The sequence below is a fragment of the Pan paniscus genome, chromosome 1, assembly GCF_029289425.2.
Source record: "Pan paniscus chromosome 1, NHGRI_mPanPan1-v2.0_pri, whole genome shotgun sequence".
Lineage (NCBI taxonomy): Eukaryota > Metazoa > Chordata > Mammalia > Primates > Hominidae > Pan > Pan paniscus.
Window position 1 is genome coordinate 51690490 of NC_073249.2, and position 27159 is coordinate 51717648.

General features: G+C 32.9%; 1 protein-coding gene across 6 annotated transcripts in view; it reads left to right on the forward strand.

Annotated features, from left to right (window-relative positions):
- DENND1B (DENN domain containing 1B) overlaps positions 1-27159 on the forward strand; it is a 251401-nt gene that overhangs the window by 72416 nt on the left and 151826 nt on the right. For all 6 annotated transcript variants that reach the window (XM_063598039.1, XM_003823074.4, XM_008976667.5 and 3 more), the window contains 2 exons: positions 12606-12655; positions 14616-14735. In XM_063598039.1, the coding sequence (XP_063454109.1) occupies positions 12606-12655; positions 14616-14735 (170 nt within the window). The remainder of the gene's footprint in view (positions 1-12605; positions 12656-14615; positions 14736-27159) is intronic.

Sequence of the window (27159 nt, forward strand, 5' to 3'; positions counted from 1 at the left end):
GGAGTTGTGAAGCAGCCTGAAAAGAAATGACAAAGATAGGAAGAGAGTTACAAAAAAAAAAAAGAGACAGATATCAAGGAAGATACTTTTCAGTGGAAGGAGATTAGTCTAACATCTTGGTTTTCTTAGATTAAGGAGCAGAGTACTTTCATCTTTGAATCCTAGTTTCATACGTAGTACATTTCTTAATAAACACATGTTAAAGTCATTGAGCGAGGTGTCACACATTGTAGAAAAGTTAAATATGATAAAGAATGGAAAAGGGCTACTAAATGTAGAAACTAGAGATTACTAGTGGCAGCAGGCTGAGAAAACTCAGTAGCAAAATGTGGTAGAGACTTGTTGAATGTATTATGCTTTCAAGGACATTTTCAGTGAAAGGAATAACTATTTTAGTTATTCTTTTTAGCTGATCTAAGGTTAAGTCTAACTTTACAGAATTTACCTTAATCTGCTTTTATATATTAGTCATTCCTGTTTTATTTTGTCCCTTATTTATGATATATTTCCATAAAATGTAAGAATAAGTAGAAGGCATGATATAATTTATTCAGGAGAATTATTTATTTTTAACTGAGAAAGCTTATTAAGGAATTTTATTTATAGTTCCTCCCTTATTGAGTAAAATCCTCTGTAAGAGACTTAGGAAATTGTGTTTTCTCTTTAAGTTCTCTTGTGCCAAAGCAGACTAGACTGGAGTGATCAAAACTCATTGCTATTTGGTGAGGGCTCTTTGATGGCTTTCTGTTATGTAAAAACAACTGGTATTCATATTTCAGTTTATCATAGAAAGCATTCTACATGATAAGAACTAAGAACAAAATTGGCATCTTCACTTATAAACTCAGCAAGAGGCCAAAGATTACATCAGCAGGAAGTGTGAACTAAATTTTTATTCCAAGAGGTTGGTCTTCTATAATGGATAAGGTAGTATAAGTTTGCAAAATATTAGCTCCCAATATTTCTATTTGGAATTTCAAGAAACACTCAATTAAAAAAAAAACACTTAGGACTTCAGATTTTAAATTTTGGGGCTGGTCTGAGTGCAGTAGTTCTTACAACTAATTGATCACTATCAGTTAACATTTCTTTGTTCCTTCTCTACTTCCACTACTTCGTTTGACTAGCCTTAAAAAATGAATACATAAATAACATTAATGGGCATGTGTATTTTTGTAGAAGAAAAATCTTGTGTAATTTAAGATAACCTAAAAATACAGAAAATAATTAGGATCTCCTAGATTCTTGATTTTTTTTAGTACACCTTGCTGACTAAATAAAACCTGAATATAATTTTATTTTACTTGCTAAGTACTTAGTTCCTGCTTTAAGTTGAAGGAGTTATAAGAAGTCTAACAAAGTTTACTGAATAAAATTGCTGAAAGTATAACAACTGACCCCAGGTTGTCTCCCTTCCAAGTTACATGTCTTTATCTGACCACCAGGTATAGACAGCTTTGTCTTATTTACAGATTCCCAATCCTGAGCTTAAGATGAAATAGTCTGTCAACCATATATTTCTCTATTATTATTGACCTTGCTTAATCTCATCCTGCCTGTTATTCTAGTATTATTTATTTGTTCTGATATGACTCTTGTTCTCAATATGACATATAATTTGCTTCAGTTTTTGTTTTGTTTTGTTTTGTTTTTTGAGATGGAGTCTCACACTGTCACCCAGGTTAAAGTGCAGTGGTGCGATCTCAGCTCACTGCAACCTCTGCCCCCTGGGTTCAAGCGATTCTCCTGCCTCAGCCTCCCGAGTAGCTGGGATTACAGGCACCCACTGCCACACCCAGCTAATTTTTTGTATTTTTAGTAGAGACGGGGTTTTACCATGTTGCCCAGGCTGGTCTCGAACTCTTGACCTCGTGATTCACCTGCCTCAGCCTTCCAGAGTGCTGGGATTACAGGCATGAGCCACTGTGCCTGGTCCAGATTTTAAATAAAATGCCTCAAATTTAATTACTTGGTGTTTTGCTCATCTGTGAGAATCAGTTTAAGCTCTTATTTATAAGTCTATTACTTGAAAAGAGTTACATATATGTTTTTACTGTAAATCTGATATTCTTAGTAGTAACAAATAAGCAGAGATATAAGTAGCATCTTTTTTTGGCCTCACGGTATAATTTCAAGGGAATAGAACAATCTATGGCAGATAAGACTCACATTTGTTATGACATATTGTCTCATCTCCTACCATTCTTTCATACCCCATCCCTTTATTTTTTTATACACCAGATTAAACCTTGGTTCTGAAGTATTTATTGCATAATCTTAACTCTTCATGTATATGGATAATATACATTGTATAAGGATCAAGGAGGCATCACATTTAGGCATCTGCTGATTATCGATTGCAATCTCGATGAAAACAATGTAAAAAAATACATAGGGTTGGGGCATAATGGTTTGAAGCTTCAGGCTTTGTTTTCAAATCCTAACTCTATTATTTGCTAGCTGTTTGACTTTGGACAAGCTACTTAGCCTCTCAGTCGCTCTATTTAATTTTTTTTCACACATAAAAGGGAATGAAACATGGGTTGTTGTAAGGTTAAATGGGATAATGTATGCTAAGTGCTTAGGTCAGAACTTGGCACAGAGTAAGCATTTATTTTATCTTGTCTTTATTAGGAAGATAAAGCAAGCATGCAGACTCTTTTAAATCATATTACTTGAAATGTCTATCAGGGCAAATTGATTCTGATGGTGCTAAAATGGTGTCGTTTTACATGAGTTCAGATTTTTTCTTAGCATGAGTAATGTGCCAGGCACTGATTAGGCCCTAGGGCACCTCCGAAGTTGAAAACAGCCGCAAAAACTTCGGAGACATACTTGTTCCAGCTGATCTTTCCAACTGTAACAACTAGAGCTTTCTGATTCACCACTAACTCCATTGATCTGGTTGCTAACTAATCAATCACATATTGTGATTATAAAATCAAAAGTGGTTGAACACATTAAAACCTATGTCTTGATACAAGTGGTTAGGAAAATAAAGATACATGTTTTCATCGTTGTAAGAGAAAATGTAGTGATTTCATGCTTGAGAATATGATAATAAAGTTGCTTATTGATGGGAGTATAAAAATATGAAGAAGGATATTTATCTTTCGTAACATTGGAGAATACAATAGTAATATCTCTTACTGCTTTTATATCTTTTAATCAGTGCGAGTCCCAGACCAGGTTCTCTCTGTGGAGCACCAGAAATTTTATCCAGCTACCTCTTGTATGTCTCCATTTTTACTCCTCTGTATATCTCAGTTTTGTGCCTGTTTCTGCATTCTTGCTGCAGCTATCTTATTTCAGGCCAGCACCATACACTACAATTACTGTAAAAGCCTTATATCTGATCCCCCAGCATTTAGTTTTGCCCCTTTTCAGCCTTCTCACACTATAGCCAGAGTGATCTTGCTAAAATTGAAGTCCAATCATATCCCTTCCTTGCTTTAAACCCTTTAAATTGCCTTTATTTCTCTTAGGGTAGCCATATGATTTATTGTTCAAACTGAGATATTTATTAATTTATTTTTCAGCTATAATTTAGATGTGGTCAAATGCAGATCTTAAATATACAATGAGATTAGTTTTGACATATGCATACAACTGTGTAACCCATATTCTTTTCAAGATACCTTGTATTAATCTATCACTCCAGGAAGTCCCCTCCTGCTGCTTCCTGGTTAATCTATTTAATATCCATTCTAATTCCTCATTCTACTCCTCCCCCTACCCCAGACAAACACTCGCTGATTTCCACTAATGTAAATTATAACTCAGATACTTTTGAAAGTAAAAGAGAATGCTACTGATAATTATAATGAGAAGATATATGTAAAGTGTTGCCAGGAGGAATGGTTTCCTTACCCTTTGTATTAAGTCCAAAGTTTTTAATTGGCCTGAAGGCCTTATATAATCAGTCCCCTGGTTATTTCTCAATCCAGTTTGTCTTATTACTATCTCAACATTTGTACTTCTTTTTCAACTCCAGACCTTTCTTTGCACATATGTTTTCCTGTGATGGAAGGACCACCCCTACTTCCCCTCCACCACTCTTTCCTCATGCTGTAGCCTGGCCAACTTCTTATTCGCTCTTCATTTCTCTATTTACATAGGATTTCTTCCTTTGGGACTTTTCTCCTAGACCTGCCACACATTGATTTATATGTCTGTCTTTTAGAGTCCCTACTATTTTCCAATTTTCCTACCAATGCTCTTATTACTCTATGTTGTTATTAGCCGCGACTGCTATTCTAATGTATTAAATATTTGCAAAGTGAATATACATAAAAATTAGTTATTTGTATAATTTCACATTGAGTTTGTAAATATATGAGTGGAACTGACTAGACTTTATACCTTTTAAGTAAATAGTCTTCATTAAATAATCTGTTTTTAAAAATTGCATAATTATAATTTAGTTCCTCTAGACAAAGCTTCCAAATAACTGAATGAACAATCAGTTATGATTTTTCCAAACTTTTCAAATACACCATGAATCTCATTTCTACTGGGTGATCTCATAGACTTCCAGGACATTCAAGGCTTAAATAAATAATTAATAATATGCCACTGACGCCAGAATATAAGAACTAGCTAAAGGTATATTTTCAGACACTTTAAAATGTAGGGTCCCTGATTTATTCTTGAAAACTAAAGGCCTTATTGTTTCTTGAAGCAACTAGATAAACCACAAGAGTCCTATCTGGTTTATCACAGGATTTACTATTTTGGGAAAACAAGCAGTTTAGGGATAGTTCTGAACTAGGTTCCAGGCAGGACCAGAAAAACAAAAACAAAAACAAAAACCAAGGTTAATTATAATTTATTGCTCTGAAACATATTTTATCACTATGTTCCATCTGTTGCACAAAAATCAGTTTTCTAATATATGGCCTGGGCAGTTAATGGAGAATATTTGCATGAATATGATGACAGAAAGATAGTATGAACATAGACTAAGTGTGAGGACTAGGAGAAATAATGTGGTGGTTTGGTGTCTACAAGACTGAGGAGAAATGTAAAATAGAGACTGACAAAGAACAAAGAAAGATTGCTTCAAAAGTAAAATAGAAACCAAAATTCTGTAATACAAGGCAATGATAGAAAAAGGATGTTCTCTAAGGTTATCTTTAGCAATACCCTTTGTCAAGATAGTTGAAGACAAAGTCTGAAGACAAAGCCTACTTTTAGGTTGTAGATGAGACCAATAAATACTTCTGTTCCTCAAACTGGCCAGTGCCTTACGTAGAGTTGGTGATTAATCTTTATGATTGGATTGTTGAATAAGTACATGAATAAAAGAATTTGATCAGTATGTCCCCCTTAAATTGAAAATATCTGTTGATATGACTCTGAAGGTATTTTTAATTTGAAAGAAAGCAGCCAATGTAGTAGTCCAAAGTAAGCTTTTTGTATGTGATGAAATCATCAGATATGTACATCGGATAACTTTGCAATGTTAACAGTGTTTGCTTCTATTGTGTTTGGTTAGATAGAAGTAGTTGCATATATTCAAATATATATTTGTACATACATCTGTATCTACATCCATACCTACTTACAAAATGCATGAAAAAATCTTCAAAAGAGCAGATAAGTTATTCAGTATAATGCTTTTCATCATGTTATATCTCAGTATGTTAAAGTTTTGGCAACAGGCGTTGGACACAGGACCTTTAATATTGTACTGTACTTAGTAAACACTTGTTAAATATATATGAATTTAAATTCATATAACAAGAGTTATTAGAACAAATAGCTGACTAATAAAAGAGCTAACAGTTGTTGGGGGTGGTTAATGTGCTTGATATTATCCTAATCATTTTATATGGATTTTTATTTTATTTTCACTTAATCCTCATATAAATTCCTCAAATAAATCCTTGTGTGATCTTATGAGATAGACAGTAATTTTTGCCCATTTCCTAGATGAGGAAACTGGAGCACATAACCAGTAGTTTGCAGAACCAGAATTTGAATGAGTTAAGTACGTCATACACTTGGCTACTTTGATATGCTGCCTAATGTGTGTGTGCTTGTGTACATGTGAATATCCATCTATTTTCTTTTTTAAATCTAAGAATATAATTTTATTTTATTTTCAATAAAACACATACTTTAAAATGTACATATTTATTGGGTTTCACACATCTATTTTCTAATGATCTAAAGTCTCCCTAGTTTTGAAAATTAGGAATTGTATTTCCTTTACTCTCGATAGCACATAACTGTGGGTTGGAGTCATGGTAACTGATCATTAGTCAACTGCTGTAAAACTTTTTCTAAAACTTGAAGCATTTTCCTACTTAAGTCTACTTATGTTGATTTAAATGATTGCTTGATATTCATTTAAAAATACATTAGTGTCTAGAAATGTAAGCAAATATTATGGGGAGTGTTCTATTTTATGATCTATTTCCTTTGATCTAGAAAATATTACTAGTTAGTATAGGAGTGAATGAAGCGGAGATATATTTAGTCTGAAGGGGGTAGGACGTTATATGGTCATCAAGGGAAAAGAGTGGTAGTCTTCCCAAATGTCTTTTTCTTAGATAGAGCTGAGTAATTTCTATTCAAATCTCTGCTTAAAAGCTAGTGTTAAACTGGGGACACAACTTTTTTTAAGAGAGTGGGTCCCTGTCACCTAGTGAAGTGGAGTGAAGTAGTGCGATCACCTCCAGGGCTGAAGCAATCCTTCCACCTCAGCATCTTGAGCAGCTGGGACTATAGGTGCATGCCACCATGCCTGGCTAATTTTTATATACTTTTTAGAAACAGGGTTTCACCATGTTGCCCAGGCTGGTCTTGAACTCCTTGGCTCAAGCAATCCACCTGCCTTGGCCTCCTAAAGTGCTGGGATTACAGGTGTGAGCCACCATGCCTGGCTGGGGCATAACTTTGAAGACAGTTTTTAATAGAATTTTTGAAAAAAAAAAACAAAAAACAACCCTTGGAAACCCATATTCTTATATATACACTTTGATTTTTTAAAATACTTCTCTTTCTTAAACTAATGAGAATAAATGTATTTTGCCTTTTATTTGCCAAGCACACCACTTGTCTTGTTGTAAATATAGATAATATATATAAATATATACATACACAAAATATTTAGATACATATATATTTTTATAATATATGTAAGTACATAAATACATGGAATATATGTGTGTATATATAATCCTATTGGTTTGGGATCCCCATGGATACCAAAATTCCACAGATGCTTAAGTCCTTTATATAAAATGGGACTTTTGTTTTGCATGTAACTATGCACATCCTCCCATATATTTTAGATCATCTCTAGATTTCTTATACCATCTAATACAGTGTAAATGCTCTATTAATAGTTGTTATAGTATATTGGTTTTTTATATGTATTATTTGTATTTTTTCCAAATATTTTTAATCCACAGTTGGTTGAATCTGCAGATGCATAGTCTTCTGATTTTTTTTTTTTTTGGTAATGTCACTGCACTGCTTCCAATCTAGTCTTTTTCATTGACATTGGATCAAACTAAAGTGATTGCATAGGTTTCATCACCTAAGACTTATGCACATAGAACTGAAATTTCTGAAATTTATATTTTATAACATAGTTCTTTTTATGGCAGAATGTATTTGCTTCATGGCAGTTATTTTAATATTCTAATAATATAAATTTATTTTAAATTCTTGATAGTGAAAAATAACTTAATCAGATTTAATAACCTATGTAGTTTTAGTGTTAGAATTCACAGACTTAGAGTGCTTTCCCTAATTTAAGGAGGAGGGGTAAAATAGGGATTTATTTCTAACGAAAACACTACATAAAAGTAAAATCCAAGAGAAAAATTCCACACTGGGCATAGTTGTCCTAACAGTTCCTTTTTGGCCCTAAGTTTAAAAATATATTCTCCAAGGGACATGGATGAAGCTGGAAACCATCATCCTCAGAAAACTTAACACAGGACTAGAAAACCAAACACTGCATATTCTCACTCATAAGTGGGAGCAGAACACTTCTTAAAAATAAAAGATGATAGGCTGTCTCTGTAATTTGACAAATTAATATAATTCTCCCTGTAAAATGCATTTTGATTTAATCACCCTGTTAATATAACTTTGTTTCCCTTGAAAATTTAAAATATCTGACGGTGTCCCTGAGAGTTTGCTGTGGTGCCCTGGAACATCTAAGTGCTGTTCGGGAATCTCAGTTATTACTCTCTTGTGTAAAGTATAAATAAATTGAATGAATGTGTAGTATTAGGTAATTCTCACTTATTTGGGGGATAATATTCAAAATTAAGTAATCATCTTTTCAGAAATTCATGGCCTTTGTGAAAAATTCGATTAAAATGGACAAGTAGCTCATTTAGTTGTAGCAAAATGATTCTGAAAGTGTTATTCATATGAAATAAAATTACAGATAGTTTAAAATTGTCCTTATATGATATGGTGTAATATTTTTATTGAGAACTTTAGTATAAACATAATATTTGATTAATATCATTATGAGGATTCTTAAGAAATAAAAGATAATATACTTCACTTGTATTTCTCTGTAATTACATGTGTCATGGTTATCGGGAGACGAATGGGTTGAATTCTGACTTTTACTCTAACTAGTCTAAGGCTAAACTGAGCATAGATAACCATTTCCCTTGCCAGGGATTAGTTTAGGAGTGGCTTATGACCCTGTGGCTAATTAAATGTAATGGGAAAGTCAGGGATCAGACTTCTGGGAGAGGTTTCCTCACTGATAAAAAGACTGACAGAAAGGGAGGCTTCCTTCACTGAACACTGCTGTATCTTCATGGGATGTGCTGAACTCTGGAAGCTCATTTTGTGATCATGAGTAGAGATAGCTGAGGAAAAAGCCAACAAATTTAGCCCAGCAGGGCAGGAGGGAAGACTTCTGGGTCCATGAGGTAGATGTTGAATTAAACAGTCTCTGAACAAGTCAACCATGTCATTTCTTGCTATGAGAGTATAACTTTTCCTTATATACATTAAGCACCCTTAACTGATGTAGTTACTCCTAGTCCTTAATTATTGGTGGTATTCAAACTGAAGTTAAAGACTCAGGACCCTTGTGGGTTTCGTGTAGGCAATCAAATTTGTGTTTTGAAAAACACTCCCAAGTGATTCTAAAACCTCTTCATCTTCTTTCTAATCCTTTCCACCCTCCATTGAGAACATCTGGAGCAAGATAGTTATGAAATTGAATGAAAGGACTTGGTGAGTGATTAATTATATGTGGGGGTCAGGGAAAAGGAGGGGTCATGGTAACTACCGTGTTTCTGATTTGGGTAACTAGGTAGATGGTGCTGCCAGTTTAGGTGATAAGGACCATAAGTAAAAGAACAACTTTGGTTTTGTACATTCTTCATTAGAGGTGTCTGGGAACATTTAGAAAGTCATACCAGAAAGTAGTTAGAGCCATAATCCTGGAGAAATATCTAAACTACAAGACTAAGAGATTTAGTAGTTGTAGTTGAAACTGTGGGTATAGATGAGATTGCTTACAGGTATATCTTACTGAGTAGGGAAGAGAAGAAACTATGCAATTTCAGAGAACACTCTGAAATTTCAGTGTACAGTGGAGGACAAAAGTGGTTGAGAAGGAGGAAAAACAATTAGTGGTATCGACAATGACACATCTCATTTTATCTTAGATTATTCTCAGATAAATTCAAAGACCTTTGTTCTAAGAATAAATTCTAAGAACTTTGATCAAGATGTAAACGTTAGTGTTTTTTTTTTTTTGAAGTAAATTCTTTCTTAAATGCTTGTTTTCCTTTTCAGTTGATCAATTTATGGTGCTAAATGGTAACCTGATGGGATAAATAATTAATATACCACTCTAACACTAGCAATTGGCCCTAGTTCTCTCTTACAAGATCAATTTCATTGTAATGCTTATTACTAGAGATACACTGGTATGGAACCCAAAACCCCCCAAAATATAAATTTTCATCAGTCCTTGTTTCCAGTCATTAACATGATAGTAGAAGTGCTGTTTTAGGACATACACAGAAATATGTATTATTACCTCTTTCATTTTGCTGTTCATAATTTTGTATTCTATTCCATCCATTCTTTTTATTATTCCTATTTTTATCATTTGACATGTGTTAGCCAATATACTCTTTTGGCATAAAAATAAAATATTTTGGAGAGTTAGGAGGATTCTGAATCCAAAATAATTTTTCTTGGCTAAGGAGTATTCTTTAAATGCAAAAGTCTGTAGAAAAAGGAAAAATTGATAACTTCTGGAGAGTATTGTCTTAAACCTTTCACATAATCTGTGGATGCTAACCTAGGATTTCGTGTGTGCATGTGTGTGTGTGTGTTTGTATATGTGTCATATTAAAAACACTGTGTAGTGAAAATACCAGCCTTCACACACACTTTTGTAATAAATGTGGAAGTATAATTTTCAATTAATACTATTGCTAAGAGGATCCATAAAAGCTATTTGCATGCATTTTATGCCTCCTTCCAAGTCTCTCTCTTTTCTTTTTACACTTCAGTTTCAATAGCACCTGTAATTAAGGAAGAAAACCAAGCCCTGGGAGCTAGGTAGGACTTCCAGCTATTGATCTGTGTAAACCCAGTTTATACTGTCAGGGGAGAAACAGTCAACTGCTGAGCTGCTTTGTCACTGACATAAGCTGAGAGAGGATTTTTTTTTTTTTTTTTTGTCTATACTGTTTATACACTAGTCTATAGACCTGCTGGCTGGTTGAATTTTAAAGAGTGCGGAGGTTTAAAGACTTGTCCCCTGAGGGATGCTTCTGCCAGTTGGGAAGCGAGCTGAGGCTGTTTCGCAGAAGTGTATGCATGTGTGTTGCTTGTGGAAGAAGGGAGGGGGAGGGTGTGAAAGATTGAGCAACTAACTGGGAAGCGTTCGTCTTGAGTCTTAAAATTGATGTGAAATATATTACTAATTTGTGTATTTAGAGGCAGATATTGAATTTTGAATATATGTTCTTTATTGTTACAGAAATTATGTGGACAATTTTATAGGAGGAGGTCTGAATAGTGTTCACATGTATAGTAAAAATGGTGAATGGTTTCACTTTATGAAGTACAAGATAAGGATTAAGCAATGGTCAAATGAAAATGAACTGGTCTCATTTGCAATGAACTGTTTTTCAGTTTACAGAATTTAACTTACTGCAAGTTTAGTGACTCTTTTAACTACATTTAACAAAATATTGTCAGTGGTGAAACAGTTAGCTTTCGCTTAATATGGAGTCTGTGCTCATATTTTTAAAGGTACATGATTATGATTATAAGCAATCCAGGGTACCCTGCCCTAAGAGTAGATGATTTTTTTTTTTTACAAGATCCTTTTCTTTCTGCTTATGTGCATTAAGGCACTGAAGCTTTCTTAGGTATTGGTATTGGAATTTTATAATGTTTTATTTTTAGTTGACACTTTATTGTAGTCTACCTTTTTAAAAGAATGCAAGAAATTCTACTTTAAAACACTCAATGCTATATTTATGTATACGGTTTAAATATTCAGATATTGATGACTTCTGTAGACCTTAGTTTTAGTGGCAAAGAAGTGGTAGCAAAAATATTGTTCAGTGAGGATGACTGCTGCATTAAGATATTTGCTCTTTTTTCTTTTTAATGGGAAACATCCTTATAAAATTCTTTGTCTTGTAAAATTGCCTGACTTTGAAGTTGTGTGATGTTGTCTTCAAGTTTAAAGTTTAACTTTTGAATCAGACTTAATTTTATTTTTCAAATATAACAAAATAGATTATTAAGACTTTGTTTGCCAAGTAGCTGATAATTATTTGTATTTTATTATAGTTTTTAATGTGTATGGTTTCTAAAAGATTTTAAAATTATTTTTAATGACTGTTAAATAACTGAAGGTTTCAAAATCATTCAGATTATTTTCTGTGTTTTATTAAAGCATTGATTTTCATATTAGGCAATCCTTAAATGAAAGTGCACAGAATAGAAGCTGTATTTTTGACAGCTTGTTTTTAGATACACATTTCTTTAAGAGTGTTAAGATATAACTTAATACCAAGAATTGAATCATGTAAATGTTTCTTTGGCTATAGAAAGTCTCTCTCTTTTTTTTTTTTTTTTTTAACTGTTTGACTATGGGACATGTAGAGTTGTTATACCTCTCAGTAATTCATTCTGCTGCCAACTTCATTCCCTTTTCTCTGCCTGCATTTTAATTGAAACAACATTTATATTTTTGAGCCAGGATCTGTCAGAAGTCCCTATGGCTAGACTGTGGTACAAGTAGCAGCAGACGTAGCTTACCCATATGGTGCGGTGCTTCTTGTAAAATCCATATGGCCTTGTTGAAGGGAATCCCAGCGGGGATGTGAAGGGTGTTAATACCCTTCAGGCCAGGCCTTTCCCCCCTGGGGTTTCTGTGGCATTGTCAGTGCAATCTGCCAAAGCACAAACTTAATTCCTTTTTAATAATCAATTATTTTAGTCTAGGAACCTGTGCTATTTTTCTTAAGGACAAAGAAAGCATCTTTTTCTCCTAGAAAATGTCTCAAAGAAGTTTTAACTGCATCTTAAAAAATATTCTAAAACTTATTTCTTTTTTTTGAAATTTCCATTTGTAGGAAATACTACAGAGTGTGCCAAAGTTCTGTTTTCCCTTTGACGCTGAAAGGTACAGTATAAGTATCATTTAAAATAAATGTAGATTCTTATAGTACATACTTGAAAATGATTACATGTGCTTTTTTATAAAATAAAATGTCCCTTCTGTTTATTGCTTCTCACAGAAAGGCTAGAGATTGAAAAGAGGTTGAAAATTAATTAATATGTGGAAGAGGAAGCCTTTTAAATCACATCTTTTATTTTCTCTACTATGACCAGTTAAGACAAGTTTGAAAACACATTGCCAACAGGTTCTATTTTTTCCCTTTGTTCTCTCTTCAGGTAGAAATTGTGATCACTAGTGGAAAAAAATACTAATATGACCTTGATTGGAGTCTTAGAATTATGTCTTGATGTATGTTTCCTGGTTTCTATCTCACTTCATCCTCATTGAAAAGACCATCTGTGTCATGCTGTAAAACTCATGGCTACTTGTCTCTCAATAATAGCTTTATAGAGGTAGTGTAATATTATGGAAAGCTGTAGGGAAACTCCTCTAGTTTTGAAAATCTTGTTTTTATATTTCACTGAACAAATACTGAATGATGAAATTGCATAGAGTTGAAATTTCTTGGAACATACAGCCCTGTGACCATAACAACAGATCGTTTATTGTTTTTCATGTGATTTTTATACTCTATTTTCAGTTTACTTAAGAGGGTGATATGAAGGGTTTTTGAAAGAATATTTATTTTAGGAAAATACTTCGCTAAAGTATTAGTGAGACTTTATGATTTTACTGTATTAAAGATAAAGCCTTCTGAATGATGGACTAATCAGTACTAATAAGCATTGCTGATGAATGATACTCCTTGTTTTACCTTATCTGAGGAATCATTGCCCTACCCCTACCAAAAAAAGTTACAAGTTTCATATTAATAGTAAGGAAGATTTAGGATCCAGCTACAAAAAGGATATTATGAATCTTGGGCACTAGAGGTCACATTTGTCACTAGAGGGTTTTTTTTAAAATTTTAAGTTTATTAAAGTGTAAGAAAAACCTATCCACTGAAAAGTGTAGTTGTTAAATGTTCAGCATTTGAAATGCAACATTTCCTGACAAAACTGTTTGTAGCATTGATACTGGCAGTAATTTATTTCCTTCTGCACAATCCCTATGGCTATTTCAAAACCAAAGTGTAGGCGTCATGGATATTTTATTTTGGGACAAGGAAGCAAAAGTTCGGTTATGGTTATCTAATGGCAAGATTACAGCCAGTACTAGGAAATATATTCATATATTTTAAATAGAAATAAAGATTCAATCTAACGTTTTATATTGCCCCTTATACCAAAGTGTGACACATATTATGGTAGTATGATACTTCAAAGTTGACTAGAATTCTTTACAGCTTAGCTGATAAGCCTTTTTTTTTTGGTAGAAATTATATTCTTATTTTATACTTGGAAATGTATTCCTCAGTATATTGATAGCTGTACAAGAGAATTCTAGAAAAAATATAACAAGGGTATTTTTGTAGGGTACTTTATTGGGTGAGAATGTCAACAGGAGAAGCAATTAAACAGAGTTGGTGGTGGCTGCCATTAGATTCTAAAGCGACATGATTTGCTATCTAAGCAATTTTAGAATAATTAAGAAAAGAGGCTAAAGTTGAAGAAAAGGACTTAGTCATCATTTCTAGCTGCTTCTACAGTTTCAGTAATAATATTTTGATAATTTATGAAATATGAGCACTTTTAGTCTTATGATCATTTATGGTAGACTACCTTATGATTTCCTAGCGAGAGATTAATATATGCTGAACTGTTCAGTCTGTGAGGTATTACAACTTATTTTGGTGTTTACAAGTTTCACACTTCCTCTAGTTTTAGAACATAGTTCTAGCTTCAAGAACCAACTGATTAGAAAGATGAAACCAATGTCACATATAAATATACTCTTGTTTTTGTTTTTCTTGAAGAAAATTGTCATACAAGGCACAATGTTTCCTAATGTTACTATATTTTAGGGTGTCTCAGAATCAAGTTGGACAGCACTTTACCTTTGTACTGACAGACATTGAAAGTAAACAGAGATTTGGATTCTGCAGACTGACGTCAGGAGGCACAATTTGTTTATGCATCCTTAGGTGAGTATTTGTAGTAAAAAAAATTAGATGCAAAATAGGTAACTATCTCTCTTTTGTACTTTGTTATGCTTGGGATGAAGAAAAACTTGTTGTCTTTAAAAACAAGTTGAAAAATAATTTTCCTGATTTTCTGTATACAGAATCAGTTAAGTTTAAAGATTTACCATTAACATAGTGGAACTTTCCTTGAAATAATCGATTTTTTAAAGATTAGTTTTTTGTAGAATTATTTTTGAAAACTAAATATAAAGAGATGTATTCAAATAATATGAGTTTCACCTATTAAATGGAATACAAAAAAAAAAAGTTAAATTAATGTATGCCCTTTTCTGTCACTGAACCAGAACTTGGATTTTTAAAAGTGAACTGCTGCTTTAAGACAGAGGTTGCAAACTGATGAACCTGGTAGAAGCGTTTAGAGGTTTTCGTTTGGCTACTGGGTGTTTAAAAAATTTTAAAGGACGTTAACCTTATGAATTTGAGGAAGTTTTGTATATAGTTCATATTTCGAATTCCTTTTGAAAAGTGAGGCTATCTACTAATTCTGCCATGGCAACAATAAGCTGGAACTGAATAGCAGATTTTTAGTTGTGTCATGAGCTTGCTAGTTTCCAAAGGTCCTATCTGTCCTGCCTAATTGCTTACATTATCTGCCTTGATTCAGTAGGTAGTTTAGAGTATGTCTCCTGCCTGTGGACTTGGGATCTGAGTTGCTGACTGTTAGGAAGAAAGGGTTCTAAAGGTTAGCATTCTTGCAATATGTCCTGATGAATCAGAAATCCAGATGTAGTCTATAAAAATAGGACTCCAAACTATTATTATAACATGGATATTGGTCAAACTGGATTTCTTAGAAATGCTTATAGGAAAAGAAATAACAATTTATGAAATAACATATTACAAAGAAAACTTTGGTGTAAAATCAGTCTTCCTGTTCATTTGCTATTCATATTTAGCTACAGTTATATCATTCATTGAGAGGTTGTTAATTTACTTAGAACATTGGTTAGAGCTGGAGAGTTTTTTTCTATCTTTATTCAAAAGTAAGTGCTTAACTGCTTTAGAAGTTATAGAATCGTGAATGTGCCCCCATTCTCTCTTTAGCACAACTTTTTCATCTGGATAAAAATTGTGCTTAAAACTTACACTTTATCCAAAAGAATGTCATGCTTAAAACTGTAGGTTATTTTTTTGAACTTGGAGCAGGTTGGCTGGGCAGTGGGGTTGGAGATGACAGTGTGGGCAATGGTGGGGAGAGTTCCTTTTATCATTGTTTCATGCTGAAATTTTAAAAGCTACAGTTTAAAGGGGAGTATATCTTTATGCACTGTGCCCGAGATGGATTTGCCCTAATGGAAAGACCAAAGCTGTATATGCTTTCTTATTTTTCTCAATGCATTTTTGAAACTTTTCATTAAAAAATTGAGATTTACAGAAAAATTTTCATGGTACAATAAACTTTTATATAAACATTACCTAGATTCATAAGTTGTTAGCATGCATTTCTCTTCCTCTCTCCCCCTCTCCCCTACTCTTCCTTTCTCTCTCAATACACACACACACACACACACACACACACACACACACACACACACACACACACACACACACACACAGTCTTCCCCCCACCTTTATTGTTGTTTTTGTGCACCCATTTGAGAGTAAAAATCATTTTCAGGTAAGATTTGAGTCTGTATTTTATAGCTTACCTCACTGCCTCTAAACTGACCTCCTGATATTTATAATGTAAAAGTCTGAGCCTTTTGTTTTGAACTCTTAAAATACTTTGAATACATTGAACTTATTAATCATTCACAAATAATTATTGAATGTTTAGAATAGTTTCTATAAATGTGCTTGTGGGATAAATATTCTTAGGAATTTCTGTTTAAATTGAGGAAAGCCATTATTACTTGAAAATATTTATACAAAACATGAACTATAACTATTTGTTAATCGACTGAAAGAATAATATAATGTCCATATCGACAACCCAATTGTCATTAATTTGTAGAAAACAAACTCTAAAGCAAATACAATAATCAAATTATTTTTATCTGCGGTTCTAAACTTGTATATGTAGAAGAACACCTGAATTTTGTGGTATATTCTTTGAAGTAGGAAGAGTTTTTAACCTGCAGAAAATATGATTATATTAGATAAAGATAATGAAAACCAAAAGTAAAATCGTGTATTCCAATAAAGAGAACATTTCACAGTATTATTGAATATTTTATCTTTTATTTAAAATAATGTTTCCTTTTATATTTATTTTTGTCATTTGACAGTGCTTTTGGTAGATAAGAAGTAGGAGGTGTCAAAACTTTATGAAAAAATCATAGAGGAAAATCTTAAATTTAGAAAATTCTATTCTTCAGCTTATTTTTCCTAGTAAATTAGAAAAATATTGCCCTTTTAAGATTTTAATGGCATATCTTAATGTTTTTTCTGAAAGACAGTATGTGAAGGGATTCTTTGAGAACAGCTGATTTAGAGAATAACCAGCAAATTAGATAACTATTTAATTTTAATAATGAATGGAGGATTCAAATATAATAGAATTCAGCATCTTATTCAGAAAATTGGAAAATTATAGATAGATAAATGTCTATTTGTAAGCTATAATCAGTGTATCCCCTGGAAAGGAATTTTGGCAGATTTCTGTAAGTGCTACAATAAGAGGAGTTATGGTGCTTTTAGTCCGAGTTTATCCACCTAGTTTGATGGGTCCTTCACCACTTTTAGCTTTAAAATTGTTGAAAGGATGGATAAAGCTATAAATGTCAACTAGAAGAAAAAAATTACTGTGGCAGTGAGAGTATACATGGAATCCCTAAAAGATTTGTGTATTTGAGCACATAATGATGAAAATGCTTGTATGGTGACAAGTATAATAAAATCTAAAATGCAAATAATAAACTGGTGGAAATATATTTACAACCACTATAAGAAAGGGTTAATAGCCAAAATACATAAGCACCTATAAGTTAATAAGAAAAATAATCTGATAGAAAAATAAGTAAAGCATCTAATAACTTACAGAGGAAATGTAAATAATATATGCAGCTATGCATGATGCTCAGCATTGCTGAGGGTAAAAAAAATGAGCCCATTAAGATTAGCAGAATTGAAAAAATTTTTAAATAAGCATGAGGGAAAACACACTTCATGTGCTGTTTGTAGGACTAGAAAATGGTATAAGCTTTTGAAGGAAAATTTAATAATATCTATTAAAATTATAAAATCTCATATTTCTTCAGTCAGTAATTTCAGTTCTAGGAATTTAAATCCAGGATTATTTCTAAGAGTGAGGAGAAAAGTATGAACAAAGGTATTTATTACAGCATGGTTTATAGTAGGAAAAATGCTAATTAGCTAGATTTAGTCATTCCACGATGTATATGTACTTGAAAACAATGTTTTCAAGTATATACAAACAATGAGAGTAACATTCTGGTGGGAGAGAAGGGAAGGGGTTGTGGGACAGAGAGGAGGTTATACTTGAAAAGAAAGTATACGCAATAAGTACATAGAATTTTATCTGTCAATTTAAAGAAATAATAAAAAATAAATTTAAAAGTGTTGACAACATGAATGCCCCTCAGTAGGAATTGATTAGGTATATTATGGTACATTTTGTAACCTCCTCTCTGTCCCACTACCCCTTCCCTTCTTTCCCACCAGAATGTTACCCTCATGAGGGCAGGGATTTTTGTCTTTTGTTTACTCATATATTCCCAGTGTCTACAATAGTGCCTGGCACATAATTCTTAATAGACTTGATAGATAATTATTGAATAAATAAATGAATAATGCAGCAACTTTTTTTGCTATTAAGAAAAACATACACATATATACACCCTGACTTAGAGAAATGTTTATGATCTGTTGTAACATGATGAAAAATTTCAAAATAATATTTATAGTATGTTGTTATATTTGTAGAGAACAAGTTATATGTGTATGTAAATGTATATGTATTTTAAGAAATAGCTAACACATAAATATTTGTATCTTAATATGGGATTGTATGTACTTATAAAAAAGTCTAAAAGGATATACCCTGAATTTTTTTTACTTTATTCACTTCAGCATTTATCTACTTTTTACAATAAGCAAAAATCATTTCAATTTTTTCCTGCTCTAAAACTCTGAGATGTTATGATATAGATAATAAACTATAAATATGGAACCACAGGTATCATATTAAAACTTAGTAGGAATTTAGCTAGATCATTTTTTACCAGGTAAAATATGTGCGTGTTTGCAGGATGGGAAATTATCTTACTAGTATGTTTTAGTATAGGCACTCCATACAAGTCAGGTGATCATGGTGACATAGCAGAATTAAGAATGGAATTGGGGGCTTGGTGCAGGGGCCCACGCCTGTAATCCCAGTGCTTTGGGAGGCCGAGGCGGGCGGATTACGAGGTCAAGAAACCCCGTCTCTACTAAAAATACAAAAATCAGCTGGGCGTGGTGGCGCACGCCTATAATCCTAGCTACTTGGGAGGCTGAGGCAGGAGAATTGCTTGAACCCAGGAGGCGGAGGTTGCAGTTAGCTGAGATTGTGCCACTGTACTCCGGCCTGGCAACAGAGAGACTCTGTCTCGGAAAAAAAATGATAATAATAAATAAAAATAAAAAGAATGGGAATGGGACAGTTTCATTCCGTGTCCTTGAAAATTGGGATTTAAAGAGAAAAAAATATTGCTGATGGGGTGGCTTTACAATCTTTGAGCCAGATATTGATGTTTCTCTGTAATTTCAACACAAAATGTTCAACCAGATGGGAATGATTTGTAAGATGCTTGGAGAAATTCTATGACACCTAAAATTAATTTATTTTTTCTCCTTCTCCAACAGTGGTTACTTAATTTTACTGTATCCTTAAGATGTGGTTGAAAAAGTTTGCCTTTTTTTTTTTTTTTTTTGAGATGGAGTCTTGCTCTGTGGCCAGGCTGGAATGCAGTGACGCAATCTTGGCTCACTGTAGCCTCCGCCTCTCGGGTTCAACCGATTCTCCTGCCTCAGCCTCCAGAGTAGCTGGGAATACAGACCTGCGCCACCACGCCCAGCTAATTTTTGTATTTTTGGTAGAGATGGGGTTTCACCATGTTGGCCAGGATGGTCTCAATCGCCTGAACTCCCAAAGTGTTGGGATTACAGGCGTGAGCCACTGCCCCCAGCCTAGTTTGCCTTATTTCACTATGTAACCAAGACTTAGAATAACTAGTAATTTTAGGGGGAAAAGGAAGGTAGGATTATCTAATGAGCTATTCATAGAATGGTTTAGGGTAGTCAGGTCTCTTAATTTACAGGCCAGCTTCCTTTATAACAGACTGTGCTGCTTCCAGAAGTATATGAGAGAAGATCAACTATGCTCATTTTCTGAGTTATTTATGAGTAGCTGGCAAAAGCCTTTTTGTTTGCAGTCAGTTTTGTAGGAGTGACCTCACTTTTAGAATTCATGTGCTTAATAGGGCCAAAATTTATTGAGAAGTTTGATAAAATCCTTGCATAAGCAAGACATAGACATATGCCTTTAACCATATTTCTGATAACAAAAATAATTTATTTGCTATAGAAAATTTGGAGGATCCAGAGAAGTTTAAAAGATAAAATAAAAATCACTTATATTTGTGAACACATAATTGTCACTTATGTTTTGGTATTTAGTTCTAGTTTTATTTCAAAAGACTTGCTAAGATACATTTACAGATTTTTCTGTGTTAAAATAAATGATTAACTATAGTCTTTATTCACAGTTTGCAAAATGAATGAATGCATCTAAAGCAGTTCATAAATTGAAAAAGCTACAGTGGCTTTCATATCGTCCATAAGTGCCTAGAATGTTTACACATGCTTAATCTGACAATTGTTCATTGCTGTTGTTTCTTTTCTTGTAAGTTGAGATTTCACACAAAAATATTTCCCTTCTGAATATAGGTTATATTTAATCACTTTCTTATATCTTTACCAGTAGTGTATTATGACTTTTGGATGTTAAAAAATGTTAATACCTTCTCCTTAAAGGTGCCTTTTGTGCAAAGTTAGTGCCTTTATACTGAAGCATTCTCCATTTGTAGGTATTCTACTGTGAGATAATAATGGCTTGATTATCCAGAGTTCATTGTCAGAAGCAAAGGAATTAAGATTCTTGGACAGAAATTAATTGATATTTCTCCTATTGCCTTTCCAATATCCTAAACACTAATTTTTTTCTATTGTGATAAAATATATTTTCATAAAAATCTTCTCATTTGTGAGCTATCTTCTACTGTTTGAATTTGTCTTTTAATCCAAAAATTGTAAAAGAAAAATATTTATGAATGTCTCTTGAGTTTTTGTTGAAGCATAGACATAATTAAAATGCCATACATTTAAGAAGCTTTAAGATATTTCAAGACAAAGTAAAGTAAAACAGTACAAATTGATAGAATATTTTCATTAGAAATAGCAGAAAATAATTTTGTTTGGATTTCTTGACTGGCAGAGACTCTTTTGGTTAAAGATGTTGATACTAATGATACTATGTGGCAATTAATTAACAGCAACATCATTTAGTGTTTGTTTACCATAGCCAAGTGGTCTGCTTAGTGACATGTATGCATTATTTTTTAAAAAACCCAAAAAACTATTCTAGTCCTTAGAGTTCTAAGCTAGAACATTTGTATATAATGCTTTAAAGCTGCTTTTATCTACTCCTGGATGATGCTATTATAGGACTTGAAATTACTGTAATCTGCATTTACCTCGGAGTTCTGAGAAAATTGCATGCTATGCTATATAAACCACGTGTCCATTTTCTCCTGGATTTATGCCATTACAAGATTTGAAAGTTAGTACATTTCTTTGATTTCTATTTATTTTGTTCACCTTTCAGAAAAAAAATTAGAATTTAGGCCTATTTAATACAAAAGTTGATACTTAATTTTGAGCCACTGTTCTGTTCTTTTGTTCTTTCTATGACATGTCTATCCTACTTTTAACAAGATTTCAAAAATATCCTGAGATATTACTAATTTAAATCTGGCAATTGTTTGTATTTAGAATTGTTTCATATGCTAGCAAAAATGCAAGAAATAACTTTTTAACCTAATTTGATTAACATAATTTTATAACTATAAAATTGTCGCCAAGGGTTCAAAATGAAATACTCCAATAAGGAAGACAGATTTATGTTTAGGGCCTTTGTAGTTCCCCCTCCCCCCTTTAACTCATTCCAAACTTGAAGCTTTCACACTCTTCCTTTGGGCAAATCCCTTAGAAGCAGAATGTTTCAATTTTACACGTTTTGTGTCAATTTTCCAGACAGAAAAACAGCCTCTAGACATTAGACGTTTTCCTACGGAAAGGCAGTTTCCTTAGTTTTATTTGATTACTATAAGTTAGGTTCCTGCTGATTGCTTAGACTTTAGTGGTTACCTGACTATTTGACAAAAAACATTTCCTTTCCTTTATTTAACCTTTGACTTTTGAATGTAAAAGTTTTATCAGCTCTATAGTGGAAGTAGAAGTGTGGGGGAAGTCTTCTTACTACCACAAAATGGACTCATGACTTTATGTATATCTCTCTCTTTTGCCTTATGTCTTTACAGAAAATTAAGGAAATGATCTTACAATTAAATTTTAACTAATCTCCTGTACTTTGTTTTAAAATAATTGCTCATAATGTTTTACATTTATATATGTTGGCAAGACTGCGAGAGTCACAGTTATTCTTTGTTCAATTTTAAAAATTCAAGTGAAGTGTCTTATTCACTTGTTACAATATGTCGAGTAATTTTTTTTAACTTCCTAGGATTTTTGTGGTCTGTTGTAAGAATACAGACTTTGACTGTCTTTGGGACTGTAAAATTTAGTGAAAAACATTTTAACATTTTACCTTATTGATAATCAGTTTAAAATTAGTTGCTTTGAGCATGTATCGTTTGAAAATTCCCTAAGAAACCACAAAATAAAGACTTGAAAATAACGTTTCTTACTCTAGCAACATAAGCTTATATAATTTACAGTATTTTTTATCTCTCTTTCTGTGTGTGTGTGTGTGTTTCAAAAGTTTTCTTTTTAAAAATGATGTTGTTTTTGCCATGTATTTAGACTTAAAGTGTACTTAGAGTATAGTTAAAATTGGAATTACTGGACTACTTTGTATACCCTGGATCATTTTCTTGTCAGATAAGAAAGTGAGTAGTCGGTAGGATTTCCTGTTGAGCAGTTGCTTCTTATCAGGAGTTGTGAATTCAATTACCTATGTAGACCAGGTAAGGGACTCAAATGAGAGAAACCTGTTAGGTGCCTAACAATAGGAAGTTGGGGTAAGTACGGTGATCTGAATAGTACATGCCACACTCAAAGACAGAAGCCACAAAGCCCTAGGAATTTGTTGCACAGTGAAAAATGTGTGGCCAGTATTACCAGTTCTTTTGACTTTTAAGAGAAACAAGAAGTCTGGATTTTTACAGTGAATTATCTCAGATTTGGAAGTTGGCAACTTATTTAATTAAACAACAGTACAGTGTTGACCAAACAAAATATGCCCTTAGGATAGAAGCAGCCTGCAAATAGCCAGTTAGCACTGTTTGCTGTAGATGCTTGTTTATTTACAACAGAAAATGTCCTTGCTTTCTTGATGTTTCTAGGAGCAATGGCTACGTTATAGAGTAGTTCCACTTTTATATGTGATGTTTTTATTAAAAAAATGAATGATATGTACTCTTTAAAAGGAGAAAGTTATCACTGAGAGCCAGTACATGTTTACAAAGAGAGCATTGTTTATAACTAGGCTTGGTTTATTATGGTGATAGTACATACTGATGTAACAGGGAGTGCTGTAGTTGAAATTTGAGTCTGTTCTAATATTTCACAAACAAATTATGTGCAGAGAAAAGTGTTGGTTAGATGATACAATTATGAGTCTTTTGATTAGGTTAAAATTTCATACTTAGAATGTTGATAAATAATTGGCGTTATTTTGGGAGGCATCTTGAAGACTTTTGCAGGCCATATCCTTTTCAAAATTTTTATCCACAGTGATGAACACAGAAGCAATACCAAACTTAAAATTGGAAGGGTTTACCAAAATGTTACTTTAAAGAATCACATTGAATAGACCTTTATTTGTTGGGAAATTTGCCCCTATGAACAAACTATAATTTAAAAGTCAAAAAGGTAATGCTCTGAATGTTAAATAAACAAATGAATTTTAGAAGATAGAATTTGCTTCAGTGGATAGGACATATAGGCAGGCTGATTTAAGATTACAACAGAATGATTTTTGTCTTAGTTCATTTAGCTGCCTGAAATGCCTGGTCATTGAACATGTTTATTAAAAGGCTCACTGTACATTAGCAGATATACTTAATGTAAATGACAAGTTAATGGGTGCAGCACACCAACATGGCACATGTATACACACACGTAACAAACCTGCACATTGTGCACGTGTACCCTAGAACTTAAAGTATATGTTTTTAAAAAAAGGCTCGCTATATAGAAATACACGCCAAGATAGGGTGATAGACTGTCTGTGGTAGACCCCTGAGCATATATTACTCAGGTTGATTAGGGTTCTAATCCCAAGATTGCCATTCCATAGCTTTGTGACCCTAGATAAGTTGCTTTATCTTAGTCAAGTATGTATCAAAGCATTAGTGTAAGAATTAAATGAGATAATACATATAAGTATCCAATGTACTGTCATTCATATAGTTACTCCTTAAGTAATTTTACTTCCTGCACTTCCAATTGTTTTAACACATAAATTCTATGATTCTTAGATTCTGCTCTCAACCCCTAGATGGACGTATAACTAACTAGTGAGTTATACTCCCCAAATAGAAATAATAAAGTATTTTGGGGCCTTAGAGATGACTATGAGAAATATCCCATAAGGGTAAAGCTTATTTCTAAACAGTGTTAGTTTAATTTATAGATGAAGTCATAGTTTGATTTATAGATGAAGTCATAGCCTGGTACCAGGATGAAATTCAATAAAGCTTATTATCTTGGACATGTAAAAAACAGTAATAATTATGTAGATACCAAAATGCCTAGCACAAATAAAAACTGTTTAAATTTTTAAAAGTAACTTAAATATGGATATATTAATTATTTATTCAAAGACAAGGATATAGTCTTACAGATAAATTACATTTATCTGTATAAATTAGCTTCTTAATGAAAAATCTGATTCTGATGTGCCTTCGCAATTTGAAAGGAAATTAAAAGGGGAAGATAACCAGTGAAAAACAATAATATAAAGTTCAGAAAACCAGAACATTGAAAGAAATGTTAAGGGTTTTTGGTCTAGAATGAAAAACATTATCTCACTTTCTAATAACATAATTGTTGTTATGTATATAGTTTTTATAGTAGACCATGAAAGAAAAATTAAGGTTACCAAAGGCCTCACTTTATTTAAATAAGGTGAAAATGACAATGTAAGCATTAACAGGTAGACATGCAGCCACCTACAATCAATACATTTTGCTTTATCTAAAGCTCCTTGAGAGTTGGATAGAAACAGACCAGCATGTTCTTTGAATAGATTAGGTCTCATCTGAATTTTTAGGTCTGAACTACATGACACATTGAAATTGTCTGGAAATAGCAATTTCTTCAGGCTATTAAAAGTTGAAATGTGAGTTTGAAATGACTACAAATGAAAGCAATTAGGCTCTAACTAAGGATTATGTGTCTTGGTGGAAGGAAATTTGCCATGAAAACTATTTCTTTGAGTTATAGTGAATGCAGAAACTATGATGTGCTGATTTGCATTATATTTAGTTAGTATTATAAAAGTATTAGTAATTTTTAAGGGTTTTATTTGTAAGTGGAAGATACACATAGTAAAATAACGATCTAAGCACTGGGACTTGAAGAGTTAAGTAATTTAAGTAGGAAAATTGAGATTACCAATAGTAATTTCTAATTTTTAGATTCCCCAAAAACTGTCACAGATGTGTCACATACCTGTCCAGATTTTTCCAGGCTTCCAGGCAAAGTTGTCAATATGCTTATTGTAAACACCCTGTTCCAGCATCTCTCTCCTAGAGCCTTCATTCCTGATTCAGTCTGGGCTGGTTGCTCTCGAGGCCTTTGCACAACTGTTCTTCCATGGTCTTAGATTTCTTGCCTCCTACATCCGTGTATTCCTTCTTTTTCATCTCCTTTATTTTATTTTAGCCATCCTTTAGGATGTCTTAGGAGGTGAAGTTTTGAGTCCTTGCCTGACTGAATATGCTGTTAATCTGTTCTCACACTTTATTGATAGTTTGTATGGACATAGAAGTCTTGAGTGCAAAGAATTTAACCTTTGTATTTTGAAGGCATTATCTTCTAACTTTCCTTATTGCTGTTGAGAGGTTTGATGACATTTTTGAACTTGATCTGTTTGTTACTTGTTTTGTCTCTTTGGAAAGTCTTAGGCACTCTTCTATCCCTTGTTTTGGAATTTCACAGTGATACTCTGGTTTGGAACATTCTTTGTGCTGTTCATTCACTCATTCTTTCAGTCTGGAGACTCATGTCTGAAGTTCTGGGAAAATTTCCAGTCATTCTTTAAAATGAAACTTTCATTCATTTCTTTCCTCTATTTTTTCTTTATGGAATGACTATAGCTATATGATAGTTGAGATTGATGGCCTGATAGTGTAATATTTTTCTCTTATTATTTATCTTTTTTGTTATGAACATAAATTATTATTATTTATTATACTTTAAGTTCTGGGATACATGTGCAGAACATGCAGGTTTGTTACATAGGTATACACATGCCATGGTGGTTTGCTGCTACAAAGATAATAAAATACCTAGGAATAGAACTTACAAGCGTTGTTTATCTTTTTATTCTAGTTTCTGGGAGATTTTCTGGAGTTATCATCTAAACTTTCTATTGACTTTAATTTTTTTCTGACTTTAGAATTTCTTAAAGCTCTTTCTTCCTGTCTAAAACTTTCTATCTTTACTTTTTAGAAAAGTTTAGTTTTTTTTAATAGCTTCCTGCTCTTAATTCAGCTCCTAAGGATATTAAATATAAGTTTTGGAGTTCTCTTCAGCTGTTTGTATTGTCTATATTTACTTGTAGTTCCTTTTATGTTCAATATAAACATCATTTTGTATTTGTGTTTCCTCAAATATCTGGTGGTTGGCTATTAATTTGTATTCAAAAGGAAGGTATTAAACTGATTTGGAAACATTGCATGTATAGTAGTGGGTTTCATTCCAAGAAAATAGGACTTCGAGGGGCTTTTTTCTTTGAGATACTGTTAAATCAGTGTTTCAGAACTCTTTAGGGAGCACTTCTGCTGGTCCTTTTCCTTTCTAATGGCATTTAGGTTTTGGTTTCCTCTCTTCTGCTGTTAGTTATCTTTCTGCTTACCATATTTACAAAGTCACCCACCTGCATTGCTATTGTTTT